The 18547-nt window shown below is 40.1% G+C and overlaps 1 protein-coding gene across 1 annotated transcript in view; it reads right to left on the bottom strand.

The window, feature by feature from the left end:
• Positions 1-4893: 4893 nt before the first annotated feature.
• ADAMTS5 (ADAM metallopeptidase with thrombospondin type 1 motif 5) overlaps positions 4894-18547 on the bottom strand; it is a 52546-nt gene continuing 38892 nt past the window's right edge. Inside the window, exons 5-8 of the mRNA XM_028726979.2 lie at positions 17962-18145; positions 17145-17320; positions 15863-16038; positions 4894-14214 (exon numbers count right to left, since the gene is read on the bottom strand). Coding sequence (XP_028582812.2) covers positions 13644-14214; positions 15863-16038; positions 17145-17320; positions 17962-18145 — 1107 coding nt within the window. The 3' untranslated portion in view covers positions 4894-13643. The remainder of the gene's footprint in view (positions 14215-15862; positions 16039-17144; positions 17321-17961; positions 18146-18547) is intronic.

Genomic DNA, 18547 nt, shown 5'->3' on the forward strand with positions numbered 1-18547 from the left:
ACAAAAATCTGCTTTACAAATGTACATACATTTTTCCCTTTCATGTTGATGTCAGATGAATAAGCAGATGTGCTAAAATAGCCTGACCTGAAAAGTATAAACAAGTTTTTTTTTGTAAAAAAAAAATGACAAAAAGTTGGTCTGACTATATATTTAACTAAGAGGGCCCTCCCAATTTTATTAATGTACTTTTTCATGACTTTCCAAAAACAATGTTTTTATTGTATGCTTTGAGGAAAATAAAACAAGATCATGGAGAGGAGATTTTAAAATAGTAAAAACAGTGGCTTAGTGCATGAAATATAATTGTAGAAAACTATTCTGCTTTTACTGGTGCACACCATATGTTTGACATAAACATGGTGTCCACCAAAGAATCTTGGGAACTGTTGCTTGCTCCCCATCGAGTAACAATTCCCAGCACCATTAACAAACTCCAGTTCCAGGGTACTTTGGGGAAATGTGTTACATGTGCATCAGCTGTATGCATGTCTCCATACTGCACAGTTCAGTTAAAGAGGAAATAACTTTAATTGTCTAATTAAGTTCAGCTTTGATCCCTACAGTGTTGAAAGCTTGACATTTCTACAAATATGAAAAGTGTTACTGCCTTCTCTAGAAATTTGTTTAACTGCTAGGACTGCTAGTTCAAATCAGCCTGTTTTGCAATAAGTTGCCTTGGCTGATATCTCAATATGTAACTGGACAGTAATTCCAAATAGTAATGATATTTGGGTTGGGTGATCAAACTGAAATAGCTGCAGCTACTGTTATTGTTAAATAAAGTATTTCAGACTTGCCCAGTCCTGTGAGCCACAGCCTTGGAAAAGCCACAAGGCATACACAAACCTGACCCTTGAAAATGTGGGTGAGGAGACAGGTCCTTTCTAGCTGGGGGTAAAAGTATCTGAGGATGTTGCACAAAAGGCATTTTGAAGTGGGGTGTAGGTGGTTTGTCATCTGAATTTGTTTTTGGATTAGCAGGCAACTTGGAAAGAGTGTGCTGAGGGAGATGAGCTCTCATTGGGGAGAATGCACTGGAGTTAACAGAATGAGGAAGCTGTTAATAAATAGAGATGCTGGCATAAGTTGATGAGGTGAATGTTTCTAAATAGTGACAGGGAAACCTTTTGCTACTTAGTATTTGAATGTGTGTATATTAAGACAGCTCTAAAGGAAAATTCCTAAGTTTCATGAAAACATTCCAGCCAATTAGTGGTTGAAAGTAGGTCGTCATGTGATTTGAGTTATTCAGCCATTTTGCTTCCGTTTGATGTGTCTCGGGAATTAGATCTGCTGCATATTGTTGCAGGTCAAGAAATCAAATCATAGTGCTATTTTATGTGCACATCAGCACATAACTGTTTATTTGAAGGGGCAAAAAAGATGATGATGCAGAGATAACAAACTGTACTGCATGTGACAACAGAACACCCACATTCAGGAGTTTGGCCAAAAAGATGAGCAGGCCGGCATCCAGCTGTACAGGTATATGCAGCAAGTTAAGTGACAATACTGGAGAAAGTAGGGCCAAACCATTTCAGTTCAGGACAAATGCCTTGTCTTTGTTATTTAATGTTGTCTTCTACTAAAGTTAGTATGCTTAGAGCCAGCGTTACATATCTTCAGGCACCAGGCAGAAACATTCATCTCCCAGGCCTTTGGGTAATTAAACCATCTATTGCTTTTTAAACTGTGTGTGGGGTGGTTATTGCTTTTGTTTGTTACTATGGTTATTTTTGTGGTTTTATAATGTAAACCATCCTGTGATCCTCTGATGAAGGGTGATATAGAAATTTAGTAAATAATAAACACACACTCGTATCTAGGGTCTCAGTTTTGCATCTTGTATTTTTATTGCATTATCTTTTAACATTGTCCAGCACTTTGTGGGTCTTTCTTAAATGAAAAAAGTGGTTTGTAAATAAATGACAATGATTTGCATGATCAGCTGGGAGAATCCATACTCTGGAAGCCATTACTTCTAATCTTGTCTTTAATGTGAGCAGAACTGGTAGCAGCAGCTATCCATTAGGCTGTTGGAGGAGAGGGATGACAAAAGTGTAGAAGCAGAACTCCCTGGAGGACTTTGTTTCCATGCCCACAGCCTTTTTGACAGCTCTCTAAAATAATTTATATATTTTGTAGGTGGTATTATTACATTGGCAATACTGCATTGTAGTTTATTTGTTACTAGGGACGCGGGTGGCGCTGTGGGTTAAACCACAGACTTGTCGATCAGAAGGTCGGCGGTTTGAATCCCCATGATGGGGTGAGCTCCCGTTGCTTGGTCCCTGCTCCTGCCAACCTAGCAGTTCGAAAGCACATCAAAGTGCAAGTAGATAAATAGGTACCACTCCGGCAGGAAGGTAAATGGTGTTTCCGTGCGCTGCTCTGGTTCACCAGAAGCGGCTTAGTCATGCTGGCCACATGACCTGGAAGCTGTACGCCGGCTCCCTTGGCCAATAAAGCAAGATGAGCGCCGCAACCCCAGAGTCGGTCACGACTGGACCTAATGGTCAAGGGTCCCTTTACCTTTACCTTAGAGATGTGATGCCCTGGACAAAAAACTAGACAAATTCAGAAAAAAAGGGTTCCCACCCAAGCCTTTTAAAAAACTCTTTCCCCATCAACATCAAACCACCCCACCCACATTCTAGAAACACACATGTATCCTTTTCACTAATGTTTAGAAACAGGAGTGTGTATGAGAGGGAGGAGGGATGTCTTTGTGGGTGAGATTTGGCATGCAGGAAGGATTAAATACCTCCTTTCCCTTCCCTCTTAATTTTTTTCCATCCCAAAGCAGCTACCCACCTGTCTTTTAAAAGAACACCACTGGGGTATTGTTAAACACATTTGCTTGTAACTTTCAGTTACGTTTGGGGCAAACATTTAGGTATAGAAAATGAACTAACTCCAAAAGCATTTAGTATTTCAAGGGAAAGAAAAACCCACACTGACATCTGACTACTGATTTCAAGAGACTGAGGTTTACAAAAAATAATAATATAAAAATGAAAAACACCACCCACGATTTCCCTTTTTTTCTGTTGAAGAGGGGAAGCCAGATTTATAGCTCTGTGTATTGGAATGCCATGTCCTCCTGGTATTTTCTCTCAAAATCTTTTCATAGCTTAGATTCCTATCAAAGGAAGCTGTATCCACAGGTATAGATAATATGTGGCGATTGCAACAAGACCCTAGGCAGCTGTTCTTCTTTCCATTTCCCTCTTATTATAAGGAATGAACAGGGCTGGAACTAAAAAGGACAACACCGACTTCAAATGAGATGCTGGCTTGAAAGCAACTGGATGGGTAGCAGTTCTCAATTTGCCACATAAATAGAACTGGGACTTGGGAAAGAATTTTTACTCAACCCACATTGCATAGGTGTAACCCTGTTATTTTTGGAAAAAATATTACAGCACAGTAAAATATTCTCTATGGACTACTTTCCTGGGCAAATCAAAGCTTTCAGTGCTGTGTGGAAGAAAATCATTGTTTGGTAGTGTCAGGGGTTCAGGGAGAGAGACGCAGATGAGGGAGGAGACTGAGAGCGAGGGGGAAGGATCCCAGGGCGACGAGGAAGAAGATGACAATGAGTCGAGGGGTTCCATGAGTCTCTCCAGTGAATCGGAGGATTCCCAAAAGGGAGCGCCCCTGGTCAGGCCAAGGGGAGCCACAGGGGGGAGTAGTCAGGAGCAGGGCAGCAGCAGGGGAACCCCCAGTGGGAGTTGGAGATCGGGACCGGCTTCTCCACCGGAACGGAGTGAAGGGGGTGGAGTTCCCAGTGTGTCAGACGGAGCAGAGCAGGAAGCAGAGAGGGGAAGGAGATCGGGGCAAGACGTCCTGCCGGAAGGGGCGGAGAGTAGTACCGAGAGCAGTGTAACTGTCAAAAGGAAGGTCAGAAGCAGCGTACGCGCGCCAAGTTCAAATGTGGAGGCGCGCGGAAGTGAGGAGAGCCCGGAGGAGGAGCCTGGTCCCAAAGCACGGAGGAGGGGGGAGCAGGCGTCAGAGGATTCAGCCTCTGGGGAATCCCGGAGGGAGGGGACCCAGGGGGGCAGAAAGACCCTGCGGAAAAGGAAGGAGAGGAAGAGGTGGTCCAGCGCAAGCCTCTTAAACTGGTGTAGAGGCGGGACTGATTCAGAAGGGACTTCAGCGGTCTAAGCCTAACAGACGTGGGGTCACACGCCTCGGATGTGGAGCTAACAATGTTCTTCAATAAAAGCTTTTGTACATAAGCTGGACTTGGCGTTGGTCTCTTGTGAGCTGGGACCTTGGGTGGCCCTGACAGGTAGGCTATCTGTGTCTCTCTCTTGTGCCATCATACTATAGCTTAAAGTAGCTGCATATGGACAGCTGTATTAAAAACTATGTAGGCAGATTCAAGGGTGGGGGTGGACATTTACTTTGCTATTTTCTGACTATATATAATATATATCTACCCCAAATATGAAATCTGTTGAAGAACAACATAACATTCCAGAATGGAGAGAGAGCAATTTGGGGGGCGGGGCAGGGAATTTTTTTGCCTTTTCTCATTAATATTAATTGAATTTGTAAGCTTCTCATCTAAATGTCAGCTAAAAACCTTTTGAAGAATAACATCATTCTGAATTCAGGGGTGGTGAGTGAAGATTTCAAATATTTTTGAGTTTCCTTACTCCCTTTACTACCACTAAGGAAAGTTATACTGATAACCATTTTCACTGGGTAGAGCTTAGGTGCACCTCCCTCCACTCCTTCTATAAGTAAAAAGCAGCTGTTTTTTAATGCACATCTATTTATGTACATGAACAGCCATCTCACTGAACCTTGCAGAAAAGAAACAACCCATTCTCTGGTTAAGGCTGCTGGTTGGAGGAATGGAAAGACAAAATCTACAGGAACTAGTCAAGCCCATGACACAGTTTATTACTTCAACTGAAGCCACAAAATCAGTTAAGATCACAACTGGTCTCTTATACATTGGTCATCATAGTTGTATAGTTTCAAGGCGCTGGCCTTTAATGTTTCATAGTACAGTACAAATCTTGTACAATGGCTGACACTGCAGTGTTCTCCAGTGTTAATTCACTATGGTAAGGCATTTTTCCAACAAAAGACAAAAAGCTGGCAACACACACATCAGTTTCTTAAGGTGTACTTACATTACCAATAAATGTCTAAAACATCTAGTGCAAGGTATTACAGAACACAACGGCCACACTAACATTCAATAATGAGGTGTTTACTATAAGGCCAGGAAATGCAAAAAAATAAAAATCATTTTGGTTGGCATTAACAGCAGATTCATATGAAAGACCCAGGAGTTTATAGCACCATTATAGTTAGCAGTATTGGTTCTCAGCTGGAGTTACTGTCCAGCTTTGGTCACTGCACTGTCAAAAGACATGTTTAGTATACAGAAAACACTGCAGGGAGGCAAGGGTAAAGAGAAATCAGTATGCAACAAGGTTTTATAAGTAAAGGACAGTTGGCCTGGGGAATTCATTGCTCAGAGCAGTTGTGGAGTTTTGCTTCATCAGCAACTTAAAAGGGGGAAAAAAGCTGTGGTGCTTTAGTGCCATGATGGCCAACTTTCTTGGTATGTGTGCCAGAAATCGTGTCAAGCAGGGCCATGGAGCACACAGGCCATAGACTGGCTGCCTGTATTTTAGTGCAATGTGTCCTGTTGGTACCCCCAGACCGAACCTACTGGCTTTTAAGTCATCTTCCAACAGCAAGATCTCTGCTAGTTGTTTTTTTATTATTATTCTATGGAGTCCTAGTGTAGCCCAGCCTTTTCTCTCTTACATGTTTGTTCACTCCCCCACCCCAAAGTTTATTTATCTGTAGCAAGGTTAAAATTGATTGAACCAACATTTCTCTGGTGCATGGATGTTTAGTATAGCATTCGATGGGGCAGTTTACCATGGGTTTTGAATGGGTTTTGCTGTGAAGTGCCATTATGTTTTATAGTATAATATATCAAATTTGGTGTATTTTGCGTTAAATTCACATATATAATTATGTAAATTGTTAACTCTGGTGAAGTTATTCTGGCTATAGCCTGATGTAGTGGAAGTAATAAATGCACACTATGTACCCAATAATTAAATAGGCCAGCCTTTGGCAACTTGGTGCCTTTCAGATATTTTGGACTACAACTCCCATCCCATTGGCTGGGATGACTAGGACTGATGGGAACTGTAGTTGAAAACAGCTGCAGGGTTCCAAGCTGGTGAAGGCTGATGTTGATCTCCTTGCTCATCCATATACAGCACATATTTTATACAGATACATGAATCTGCACACACACACACACACACATCTAATTATTTAGTTGTACATAAAAGTCTTCAGCTGGCATGAAAACACATTTTCCGGCATTTGTTTGTTACATCTCAGCTTTGAATTAAGAGTTCAGGGAGCAGGAGCATTAGGCTAAGTGATTTCTGACTACAAGATACTAGCAAAATATCTGGTATTTTTGGGGTGTTAATCTGTAACAGTCACCTGTTACAATAGACACACCACCTGCTTAGATTGCTTCACTGAATCCAGTGTAACAGACATGAACATTTATTTCCCAATTTGTTATTGAGTTATTGAGAAATGAGAGTGCCTGCCCCTGAATGTTTTTCACATTCTAAAGCAACTGAGTTTACACATTCAAGGATAAAAGTAATCAATAGGCCAGTACTGCGGCAAAACCTGAACATCAGAAGTCATTCGCTAGGGCTAAAACAACTGAATTGTGAAACTGGACTGAGTAGCAGTTGGAAAACAACATAAAATGGTACATACAAGGGAAAGCTAATAAGAGACACACACTATCTTAACTTGTATGCTACATACTGAAAAATGTTTCGTAACTAGATTGAAATTTTGGTATTGCGCTCTCTCTTTCTCTCTATATATATATAGCTGTGCAGGGTGGTTGCTAGAATTCCTGAACTACTGGAAAAAAAAGTTCTCATAAATAGATGGCATTACATATTTATACCATGCTATTGTTAAGAGGAAAATTGAAAAACTTGTTTTGGAAGAATTGTCAGCAAAATGATCAGCATGGAATTATTCATAGTATTAAATAAGTGTCTGAACTTTTCTGTTGTGCACCTAGTGAAGCCATCTGGTTTCTTCAGCTACTTCACAAAATGCACCTGTTGTTATATATGTGCAATAGTGGTAGCTCCTAGGACTTTTGGCCATTAAAAATGTTTCAGATGTTGTAGCTGGATGCACCAGTAATATGTTGTAACCGTTTGGATGGAACAACCATCTGTTACTAGTTGGCAAAAGACAATGGCTTCCAACCTGAAGAGATTAAATACGTTTCAGAATCACTAATATGGTTGGTGTAATTTTTGTTTTGTGTATCTGATATGCACCACTGAAGGGGCCTTTAAACAAGTAAGGTGCTTCCAAGATTAATCTATACATTCCGACTTGGAAGTCCCATTGAGTTAAATAGGATTTACTCCCAGGTAAATAGGCTTAGGATTGCAGGATTTACAGTATGGTTTATGAAAAGTTGGTTTCACAAGCCAGTAATATTGATTTATTTAGTTGCTTTTGCATTCTCAATGCATTGGTACTTTCACATCCAGAAATATGACCCAGTATGTTTTCTTCATCCTCAGGCTTCTGCTTCCACTGAGGACATGCCAAAGCTAGTACTTGCTTCTCTGGGGCTGAGCTAATGATGTTTCCCCCAATCTTCAGGTTACCTGAAGCTCTTTGCAGGAAGAAAGAGAAACAGCTCTTGTATATACTGCTTCACTAGAAGCAGTGGGAAAGTGGATGGATGAGAGATACCCATTTGGTTGTGGGTTTTGGTACTGTGGAGTCTCCAGAAAACCTCAGGTGCCCCATCATACCTTTGCACACTAGATTATGAACCATGTATTTTAGGATATATGCGTGTTCAGCTCAAAATGCAAAGAACATTGAATCAGATGCCTGGCTATGCACATGAAGTGCATTTTAGAACCACCAGCTATTTACTACAGCCTTATTCAAGTCCCACTGAAATAAACATGTATTACAATGATGGATATATGCTTAGGCCCTATTGATTTTGAGGCTCTTGGCTGTCCGTAACATGAGATATCAAATGAATGAGACCGATTGCCATCTCTGTGGTAACTATGCTTTTTCTCTGGCAGCCTTCTACCCATGGAAAATGGTTTGTGTGATTAGTTTGTCATACCAGTAGTGCGAACAGATCAAAGTGAGCTTGCAAGACAAACCCAGACATTATTTTTGCAGCACAACTACAAATTAAATGGGGAACTGCCTAGATACCACCTACATGGGAAGCCATTATGGTAAGGGGCCCACTAATGTCAAAACACCAAAACCCATCATTTTCAAAGAAGCTGCAGGTATGGTTAAAGAGGAACCACAAGAGAGTTACTTTGCACAAACCGCTTCCCCATGACATCCCAAAGGAAGCTATAGAGGAAGCTGTAGAAATAATGTTTGAAATCAGGCCTTGGGTAGATGGAGGTACAAAAATGAGGTGATGGGAGAAGGTTCTTATACAATGCTTAAACCTGTGACTGCACCCTGTAACTGCAAGCTTTGAAAATAATGCAATGCAAGGTAGTTGGCAAGGAAAAGAAAAGCCATGGTTACAAAATATATCAGTATACATATACAGACACATATCTGTATGGATGCATGTGCATTCTGTATGTTTATATATGTGATAACACCCGCACAGCCATTCACCCAAGTATATTTATTTGTACTATTAACCATACTCTCACATGCATGCACCACATTCACACGCGTTCCAGATAAATCAAAGAAAAACAATATAAAAGCAACCAGTGCTGCGTGCTAATAAATTCACATAGTACTTTCCATTCAAATATAAGGCATAAATTAAAGGAAAAAAAGAGGGAAAGGCCGACAAAGAAGTGATAGCAAAACAATTTAAATATAGAAGAATTTTCACAATTGGCATTTCATGTTAAATAAGAATAAATAAATTCATTACATCCATTCACATACCAATTTGTAAAAACAATAAATTATTTATTTTTCAGTGCTATGTTGCTTTTTTACTTTTTACTTTTTTAAATTTTAAATTTTCTTTTTTTCTTTTTACATCTGTGATCAGTTACCAACACCATTCCCCACTCCTTCCCCATAGGATAAACCATTTCCATGGAAAAGTTACTCCATTCAGCCTTATTCAATCTTTAAACCACCCAATAGGTTTCGAACAGTGACAGCATGTGGTTTGAGGATTACAGCTTTCTAGTGTAGAGGATTATTTGGAAAGTTAGCCTTCACTGTGCAGAGATGCACTGAATCATGGCACCAGTTGTGATTTTAGCAGTGGATACGCTCCCATTCAAGCTAGTAGAATTCTCAGAGAAAATCTGAATAACCAAACAGTACATCAGGTGGTGACTAGATTTGAGTCTCTGGCACTGACCTGCTTCAAACATAGTCAGAAACTATAAAGTGACACAATTGGCACCAGTTTCACATTTATGAGTGCAGAAAGCAATGTGGAAGAGAGCAAGAGAGGTAGGGAGGGGGCAGGAAAAGGGCAAACACACAGTTCTCCTTAATTTTGCCTTTTTTATTTCTTGCCAAAGTGTACTGTGCTTACCATATGTCACACATGTCCTGGGATCATGCTATAATAAGGAAACTAAAATTCAGTTTCTTTCCATGCTTTTACCTGAGTTTGAGTAACTTACATGTGCCCATGTAACTTAGACCATGATGGCAGTGATCCTAAACACGCTTACTAGGAAGTTGGCTTCATGGAACTCAATCGCACACACTTCTACATGTATAGGATTACACTGTATGTATACCATCTCTGCATTTAGCTTACTGGATTCAGTTGCTTCTTTTGAGTTTTCCCTTTCCTGCTCTTGAAGGGACTACTTTCAGTTAAAAGTTTCCTATACTATTGCTTGGGAAAACTAGAGTGTAAGGCAGGGATGGGGAACCTGTGGCCCTACACATGTTGTTGGGCTATCACTTCATTCATCCCTGACCATCGGCCATGCTAATTGGGACTGATGGGATCTGAAGTCCAACAACATCTGGATGGCTACAGGTTCATCAACCCTAGAATATAGGAGCATTGATTCACTGATCTAACCAGTTCTTTTTTTCTAGAAAAAGAGATGCTGGAACTCACCAAGAGCACCTCCCTTGTTGCCTTATAATGGCAATGGCACCCACTTGAAAGGAGCTAGAACTGAGTTCCAGCAAGTTCCAGCTGGAAAAAAGCCCTGGATATAACCCATAATGTTCAAGCACCTCAGGCCTCTGCTCATAAAGAATTTAGGCAAGTACTGAAAGGTGATCCCGGACATGGTGCCAAATATGATTGATTCTTCAGTTAATATAAAAAAGATTAAATATTGAAGATTGGCACCAGCTTGAAGTTCATTTCCTGGGTTTTTAAAAAAATCTCTGCACTGCCCTTTCTTTCAGTTAAAAAAAACCAATCACATCCCAAGATCACTGAAGAAAGAGCTACATCTTTTATGGATAGAAAGCTCTATCTCCTTGATTATGCACATAAGATCAGCATTTGTTTAATGGCATGAGAACTGTTTAAAGTCAGGGGACCTCTATAATTTGGAACAGAAAGTGGATCAAAGAATGTACTAAACTGATATCTCTCCTAGTCCTATAGTCACAGGTGGAAGCATTCTGCAGAAGTGTATTTCATATGTGTCACTCTTTCCCTGGACAGGAATCACAGGTATAAAAAGGAGGCGTGCATTTGAATGTGGATGTTGCTAATTCACCTTGCAATGCTACAGACGGGATGCACTTTTTGATCTACATCTGGATGCACAACCCTATTCATATTCTGCCACAACTAGCTATGCGTAATTACATATGCTAGAACAGTGCTGGAGAACAGCTGTTTTAATCGATCAATGTGTTTTCTGGAAACGCCTGTTTGTTTGGATCAACATATTATGTACCTAGTAAATGCACCTACATTCTTCAAACCCATATCTGTTCGGCTGGTCTTTTAGGGCAATTAGGACAATGCCTGCCTTCCTACAATCAGTCCAGCGGGTGCTGCTGCTGTCAGCTTCCTCCTTGTTAGTCTTGGTGTTGCCATTTTATAATGCAACAGAGAAGAGACTAGAGACATACTGAGAATTCATTGGCTCCACCAGTCATTGGCTCTGGTTCTGGCTGATGTTGGCTCTGTCTCTGTCTACTGTTGGTCTCCCTGCCTTCTGCGCTACCAGTCCTAATGGGCATCAGTCTGACCTGGATGTGAAAGTGCAGTTGTCAATCATCATTGATGATAATGTCTTATCAAGTCAGGCCATTACTTATAAATGGGAGTACTACTGTACTCCAATGAAATAGCTGTAAACAGGACTTGTATCAGGTGTTGGCAACCTATAGCCCTCCCGATGTTGTTGGACACCAAACCTGACCAGCCCTAGTTCATATGTCCAATGATCAGGGATGGTGAAAGATGTCTGAAATGCCACAGGTTCTGGAGTGCCAACAGGAATGCAAACACATAGTTTTCTAGAGGGCCACAGGGTTTCCTACTCCTGGCCTATATAAATGGGAGTGGTTTAACAATCTATTCACCCTAAAACGTCCTACATTAGAAAATAAATGCTTGGAATGGTGCATTTTAACCACTGTTCCAGAACAACATCAGAACTGGTGCTGGAGTGCAAATACTTTAGATCAAAATTAAACTTGGGTACTTTCAGATATAGTCCTGACTCCCCTGAAATCTAAAACTAAATTGCAATGGAAAATCAAGAATTGTTCCTACTTGCAATATTTGTGGAAGGCACTAGGAGCAGAGGGGCAATCTTCTTTTACTGAGATTTTATACCCATATATATATATTCCATATTATATAAACATTATCCAAAAATCAATTAATTTCATCACATTTCAGATCGAGGTATTTATGTTACCTTTCTAAAATGGAAAATTTATTTGCCTATGCCCTGGAAAAAATTGCACCCTTTTATTGGTGGAAATACTCTTCAGAATATTGACTATAGCCAGTGCTCCCCCCCCCTAAAATAAATGTTTAGGGATACTCTCATTTTCCTACTCATATTGAAATACTGCCCCTCAATGAGGCTAAACTTATATTCACAAAATGTTTAGGGGTATGTGTACCCCTGTGTCCTCCCCCAAAAAGCACTGACTATAGCTATCACTTCTTGTGGCCCTTGCTGAGCTATACTGTACATATTTTCTCAGAAGCTAGTCCCGTTATACTCAATGGGGCTTACTCCCAAGTAAGTGGGTAGAGGATTGCAGCCTTAATCTACAAAAATATGCAATGTCACAAAAAATAAATATATTTTATAGTTTTGTTTTGTTTTTGTTTTAAAATTAACTAATTAAAACAAATTGTGCATGGACACCCCCAATTGTATGGGAGTTTTGAGGTGCACCTGAAAGAATTCAATGGAGTGGCCCAAGCCACATGTGCAGAAGATTGCACATGCTCCATCGCAACAATGGGACAGTTCGTGCACAATATATCTTGGTTCATAACTGAGCCTGTGCATTGGGATTGGTGTTGTCTGAGTGGTAAAAATGCATCCCAAAATTAGAAGTATTAGACAATACATTGCTACATGCAAGAAACCTATGCTATGTATTTTGATTTCTTCATAGCTTCTTCAGTAGATAACAAATTCACTACATTGTTAGATTTCCAGTAGAAGCCACTGTGAAACTAATAAAAGAAAGATGTGAATAGGTATCAGAATATTTGAGATAGAAGACACTGAAGGCGTGATCCAGTGCCTCACCAAACTCTCTTATATGTGCTGCTCCCACATGTAGAATTCCTTCACACTGTCTCCCTGCACGTGGAAGGATGCACATATGGGACTGGATCATGACCCTCTCATTTGCTAAAACAGAATTAAGTATGCCACCCTTTTACATTTTCAAGATACATACTAGCAGCTTTCTCTCTCTTTTTGCTGCAGAGGTCCACTAGTATGAGAATATCTGGTTAGAAAGGCATTAATACAGAACTAAAGTCTTGTCAGGAAATTCCTAGGATGGAAATGCATTTCCTTTTGTCAAAAATTAAATCTTTTTTTTTTAAATAAAGCAGCAAGCTCTTTAACTTTCCAGTAAAATATCCACAGCCATTTTTGAAAAGGTGGAGTCCTCAATGGCTGCAGACATACTTTGGTCAATCACTTGTGTTGTATAGAAAGGCCTTTGTTCTTCCACAAGATGATCAAGTGATTATAAAGTGACATACCAAAGCAGAGATATTTACAAATAGTATAAAAAAGCTATTGTGGTATCGTGGGTAAGTATGACAAGTTGTCTAAGGACATACTGTGTTAGAGGTAGGTGAGATAAGGGAGATGATTCACTGGTTTATCCTCTTCTTATTTGCAGATACAAAGGGCTTGTAGCGACTAATGTTTAGTGCCTTTGACATATCAAGATCACCTCACTGAGACTCAGAGCAGTGCATATCTTCATTTGGTCCAAATAGGCAGATTCTGCCCATAATTTGAGACAACATGAAAGCATATTGAAGTGTTGGCTTTTCTCTGTGCCGGGGTAGACCTTATGTCAACATGTCAACTACGACTTAATGAGGCTCCTTTTTAAGAAGCCGACAGAACCACAGGTTAACATTTTTTGAGCAAGCACTGCTTGAACGCTGAAGGTCTTTGAGACAGAAGACATCCTTTAGCTAATTTTTCATTTCTGTCTTTGCACTGGACAGTTCTTGTGTGCCAGCCTGTGTCACATGTTCGAGAGCAAGAAAGCCACGGCCCAGTCACCCACTGGGGTTGGGTGAGCGGCGTTGCCAGTTTGTTACTGCTGCTGTTGCTGGTGACAGAGTTTGTCATTTGGGTTGGCTTCTTTGGCACATAAAAACTGTAACGGACGTCCAATGGTTTAGTTGGGTCAGTTGCAAGAATCTGTACAATTAGGATCTCCTTCGTGCCTGTATGTCCCATTGCATGCAAAAAATCGTCCTTGTGACTCCAGCCGCTATAGTTCATGACAGTTCCGTTGAGGTCAATGATGGTTTCTGAGGTTGAGATCATGTACTTCCCATTGACAAGGTACTCACCATTTTTCTTTTTCAGGGCCAAGTAAGCTGTGAATCTACTCTGGTCTTTTGCTTTGAACTGTCGGATTTTGATGTGTGTTGCTCCTTCTGGTATTTTCACGATATCTGTGTAGCCCTTACTGAAATGTAAGAAAAGTACATGTTAATGAGGAAGAAATGGATAGTCTTTCGAAACCTATTGAAGCCATTGATAGTAGTTCACTTATCTGACAATGAACTGGGTCTAGCGTTAAATGTATCTGTCTTTTCTAATTTCCAATAGAAGATGAGCTAATTCAAATTCTGCTGAAGCCAATGAAAGCATCCCACTTATCTCACTTTATCAGCATTTGTTGAAATATGATATCACAAACGTGATGACGAGAAATAGGGTGATAGTCAACTAAACTTTACTCATAGACCCATTGAACACAGCTAAGTAGTTCATCAAGTTTTGTAGGTCTAAGTAAAACTTAATTGAAAACTATTTGAGGCTTCAGAAAGAATTTTTTGGACTTAATTAAACTAAGTTAAATTACTTCCAAGAAGAGGTAAAGGTTACACCCTCTAGAACCACCTTCATATTAAAATTTGAATGGGAGAAGAAATACCAGCTTCCCTGTCTTCTTAATTTCCCCCTATTAAATGTCATGAAACAATGACACTAATAGAGCAAGCTTGTATGGGGACAGGCAAAAGATGTGGGGTTAATTTGGAAAATATACCCGAGTTCTCCCCCTGCTTTTTAAAGAAATGAAAAAAATACAAGTGAATGAAAATTTAAATTAAGCGTACACATGCACACACACAAAAGTAATAATGGTAATACTAATTTTGATTATTTAATTCATAATCCCTGTGAAAAATAATTATTGGAGACTAGTATCTTTTTGTATTAGTATTAATTTCTGACTAGTATTAATTTCTGAGTTAATCCAAAAGCTACTTTGGAAGCTCACCTATCTGTAGTGGTAACATTTAACTAATACATTTTACACAGTATAATTTCTCTTGCTTTTTGAAGAATTATTACTCTCATGTGTCAGTCGTGTTATATATGAGTGAGTTTCATAACAGGAAACCTGACATTAAGTGAGGTCTTATATATTTAAAATGTGAAATTTGAAATATAGTTGAAATGCTCAGTCTGGTCAGGAACAAAAAAGGGTGAAGTATCCACACACATAATATAATATAATATAATATAATATAATATAATATAATATAATATAATATAATATAATATAATATAATATAATATAATATAATATATAATATCAATATAATAATATCCATAATATAATAATGTATAATATACACAGTTTGAGAGCAGTGGTAACTTGGTTGTGCAAGGTAGTTACCACCAATCAGTTATTAGAAATATTATAAGAAAGGTAGGAATATCTAGCAAACAAGCCAACCTAATCAAGTGGCATACTTACTTGCCGATAACAAATGCCTTTGTTGTAGGTAGAAAACTTTGGATGAAAACAAAATCTCTATTTTGTTAGTGTGTGTGTGTTAAATTGGTGGAAAGCAGCTTAGTGGTGGAAGCTCTGCTATCTGCTATATATGAGTTCTGTTACACATCTGCTACACACTCTATGTTTGAATGTGCAGCAGCACCTGTGAGACCTTTCCAGTGGAAGATGAGGTACTCTTGGCTGTATTTTTGCCATACAAATTTGCTGTTCAACACTGTATTTCACTGAACCCTACATAATTAGCTTTCACCATTGCAACAAACAATTCAGCTTGCAAAACTATAGCTGTGATCAGAATTCTTACCTTTTTTTATTAAAGGTTCCCATAATTTTTGTGCAGCTGGAATTGTCTCCGCCACAGATTCCACATTTATCATACTGCAGCTTTGAGCCAATAATGCCATCACATCCTGTTCTCACGCATTTGCCGCGGACACAGACTGAATTACTGTACGGCCTGCATTCCGTTCCATCAGTCACCTGTTGGATGAAGTCACTGCTGGTGAAAACTACAGTTTTAAGATTCATTTCTGGATGATTTCTTAGGGAACATTCTTAACTTTTTGGGAAGCTCAAGAGCAGGGATGGCAGGAATTCAATTCAGTTTGCATTTAAAGCTGAATCTGTCAGATTCATACTTTCCAAAACAGTATCAAGAATGAAGCACAGCTGTGTTTTCAAATTCGCAGTCATCTGAATTTTGTGATGCAGTTCGCCAACCAAACAATGTTGACAAAAAAGCATGGTTGGAGGAGTCATGACATGGTGTACTATGTCATTTGTTGTATTTACCTAATTTTAAGACCTGCTAAGGAACAGATGATTGTTACCATGTCCTGACATGGGTGGTGCTGTGGGTTAAACCACAGAGCCTAGGACTTGCCGATCAGAAGGTCGGCGGTTCGAATCCCTGCAACGGGGTGAGCTCCCGTTGCTCAGTCCCAGCTCCTGCCAACCTAGCAATTCGAAAGCACATCAAAGTGCAAGTAGATACATAGGTACTGCTCTGACAGGAAGGTAAACGGCGTTTCCGTGCACTGCTCTGGTTCGCCAGAAGCGGCTTAGTCATGCTGGCCACATGACCCGGAAGCTGTCTGATGACAAACGCCAGCTTCCTCGGCCAATAAAGCGAGATGAGCGGCGCAACCCCAGAGTCGGCCACAACTGGACCTAATGGTCAGGGGTCCCTTTACCTTTACCTATGTAAAACCACAGAATTCAAAGAAGGTCTTTTACCCATGTATATAGTCTGATTTCCACAGCATGCTAAGCCAAAGATTGGCTTCGTAAAACTGTGGGAGCATGCAGGTTCACAAATAACAGCTAGTAGCCCCCTTGCCCTTCCCTGGTTCTTTTTGCTACTGCACCATGCTTAGTTAAAACAAGGTTTGGCTTAGCATATTATCTGGGGCTTGCCAGATCTGTCAGGAGACGGAGAGAGAGAAGAAGCAACAGCCTGACCAGGAGCTGTTGAAGATTTGGATATATAAAATCTTTCAGCTTAAACAGACCTTGGACATCCCTGCTATTCATAACACAAATATTTTGATATCTGAGAGAGAAGCAGTTATTGAAACTACACTTACCTTTTGAGAGAAAACTACATAGTAGCCAGTTCCTTTGGCTCGACAAGTGAGCTTGCAAACATCTCCCGGCAGCACTCCTGCATACTTGGGGACCCATTCTACAAAGGTTTTGACACCTTTTGCATCAGACTGGTAACCGTTTCTTGCTTCACATTGTTCCTGGCGAAAAGCTTTAGCTGGAGAAGGATTATCATTCATTACTATTTGTGTACATATATTCTCCCAATGCTAGCATACACACAAGGTGTGCATCATTTCAAACACAAATTCACAACACTGGAAGACGCAGAATCCATCTTATCAAGGGACAGCCAATGCAAAGCTTATGGATCATATCCAACAAAACAAAACATCATAGCAAACAGTATGCCACACTGTTTCCATATGGTGATTCACCTGTGGAACAGCTGTCATAGCACAAAGTAGGTAGGAAAAAGCCTTGATATACTGTATATGGCCTGTAGGTCTAATGTGCAACTAACACTCATCTAGTGAAGCCCTAACAGATCCTTTCAAAATCTCTCCGGGCAACTCTTCATTTCTTGGACTTCTCTTCTTCAACCCACTAGATCAGATAACCACTTGCAATTGCATAAAGTGAATGTATCAGTGTAGTTAACCCAGAACAGTAGTGAATGCAGTAGTGAATGCAGAAATGTCAATTATTATTTAAACCTAGAGTCTCTGCAGAAATAGTCAAGAGTCTTTAACCATGTCACTATTGCTCTGGGTACAGTAAGAAACACCATTTGCACAACATTTAAGAAATACCACAGTCTCTGACATTGTTATTGACTTTGATTTGTGGAAAACATACCATTGGCAGGACACGGCAGGACATTACAGGAGCGATAGATTGCCCTCTTTCCTGTGCAATACCGGCCATTGTTTCTAGGTGCAGGGTTATTGCAGTGACGATATGCAAACTGAACACCTCCACCACATGTGCGAGAGCACTGTCCCCATGGGCCCCAGGAACCCCAGTTCCCATGGTTTGAAGCCTGAAATATAAAGGATAAAGGTTAACAAAGCTCATCAGCCAAACTTGGAGAAGAAACACAACTTCCAAATTCACTGGCATTTGTGTCCCTGTTTTCTAATTGCATTCATTTCTTTCTCTGCGTCTTTTTCTCTTTTACTGAAACTAGAAATCTTGATGTCGGTATTCAGCGTCCAAGTTCAGAGGCAGCATGCCACTGATTACCAACAGCTGGTATTCAACAAAAGGACAGAGCTGTTGCCTTCCTGACCTGCTTCTCAGCTTCTCTTGAGGCATCTGATTGGCCACTGTGTGGTATAGGATGCTACACTAGATGGAACATTGGTCAAATCTGGCAGGGCATTTCTTGTGTTCTCCTGCCCTTAGCATGTTAAAGGTAAAGGTAGAGGTACCCCTGCCCATA

This window comes from Podarcis muralis, chromosome 4, assembly GCF_964188315.1.
Source record: "Podarcis muralis chromosome 4, rPodMur119.hap1.1, whole genome shotgun sequence".
Taxonomy (NCBI): domain Eukaryota; kingdom Metazoa; phylum Chordata; class Lepidosauria; order Squamata; family Lacertidae; genus Podarcis; species Podarcis muralis.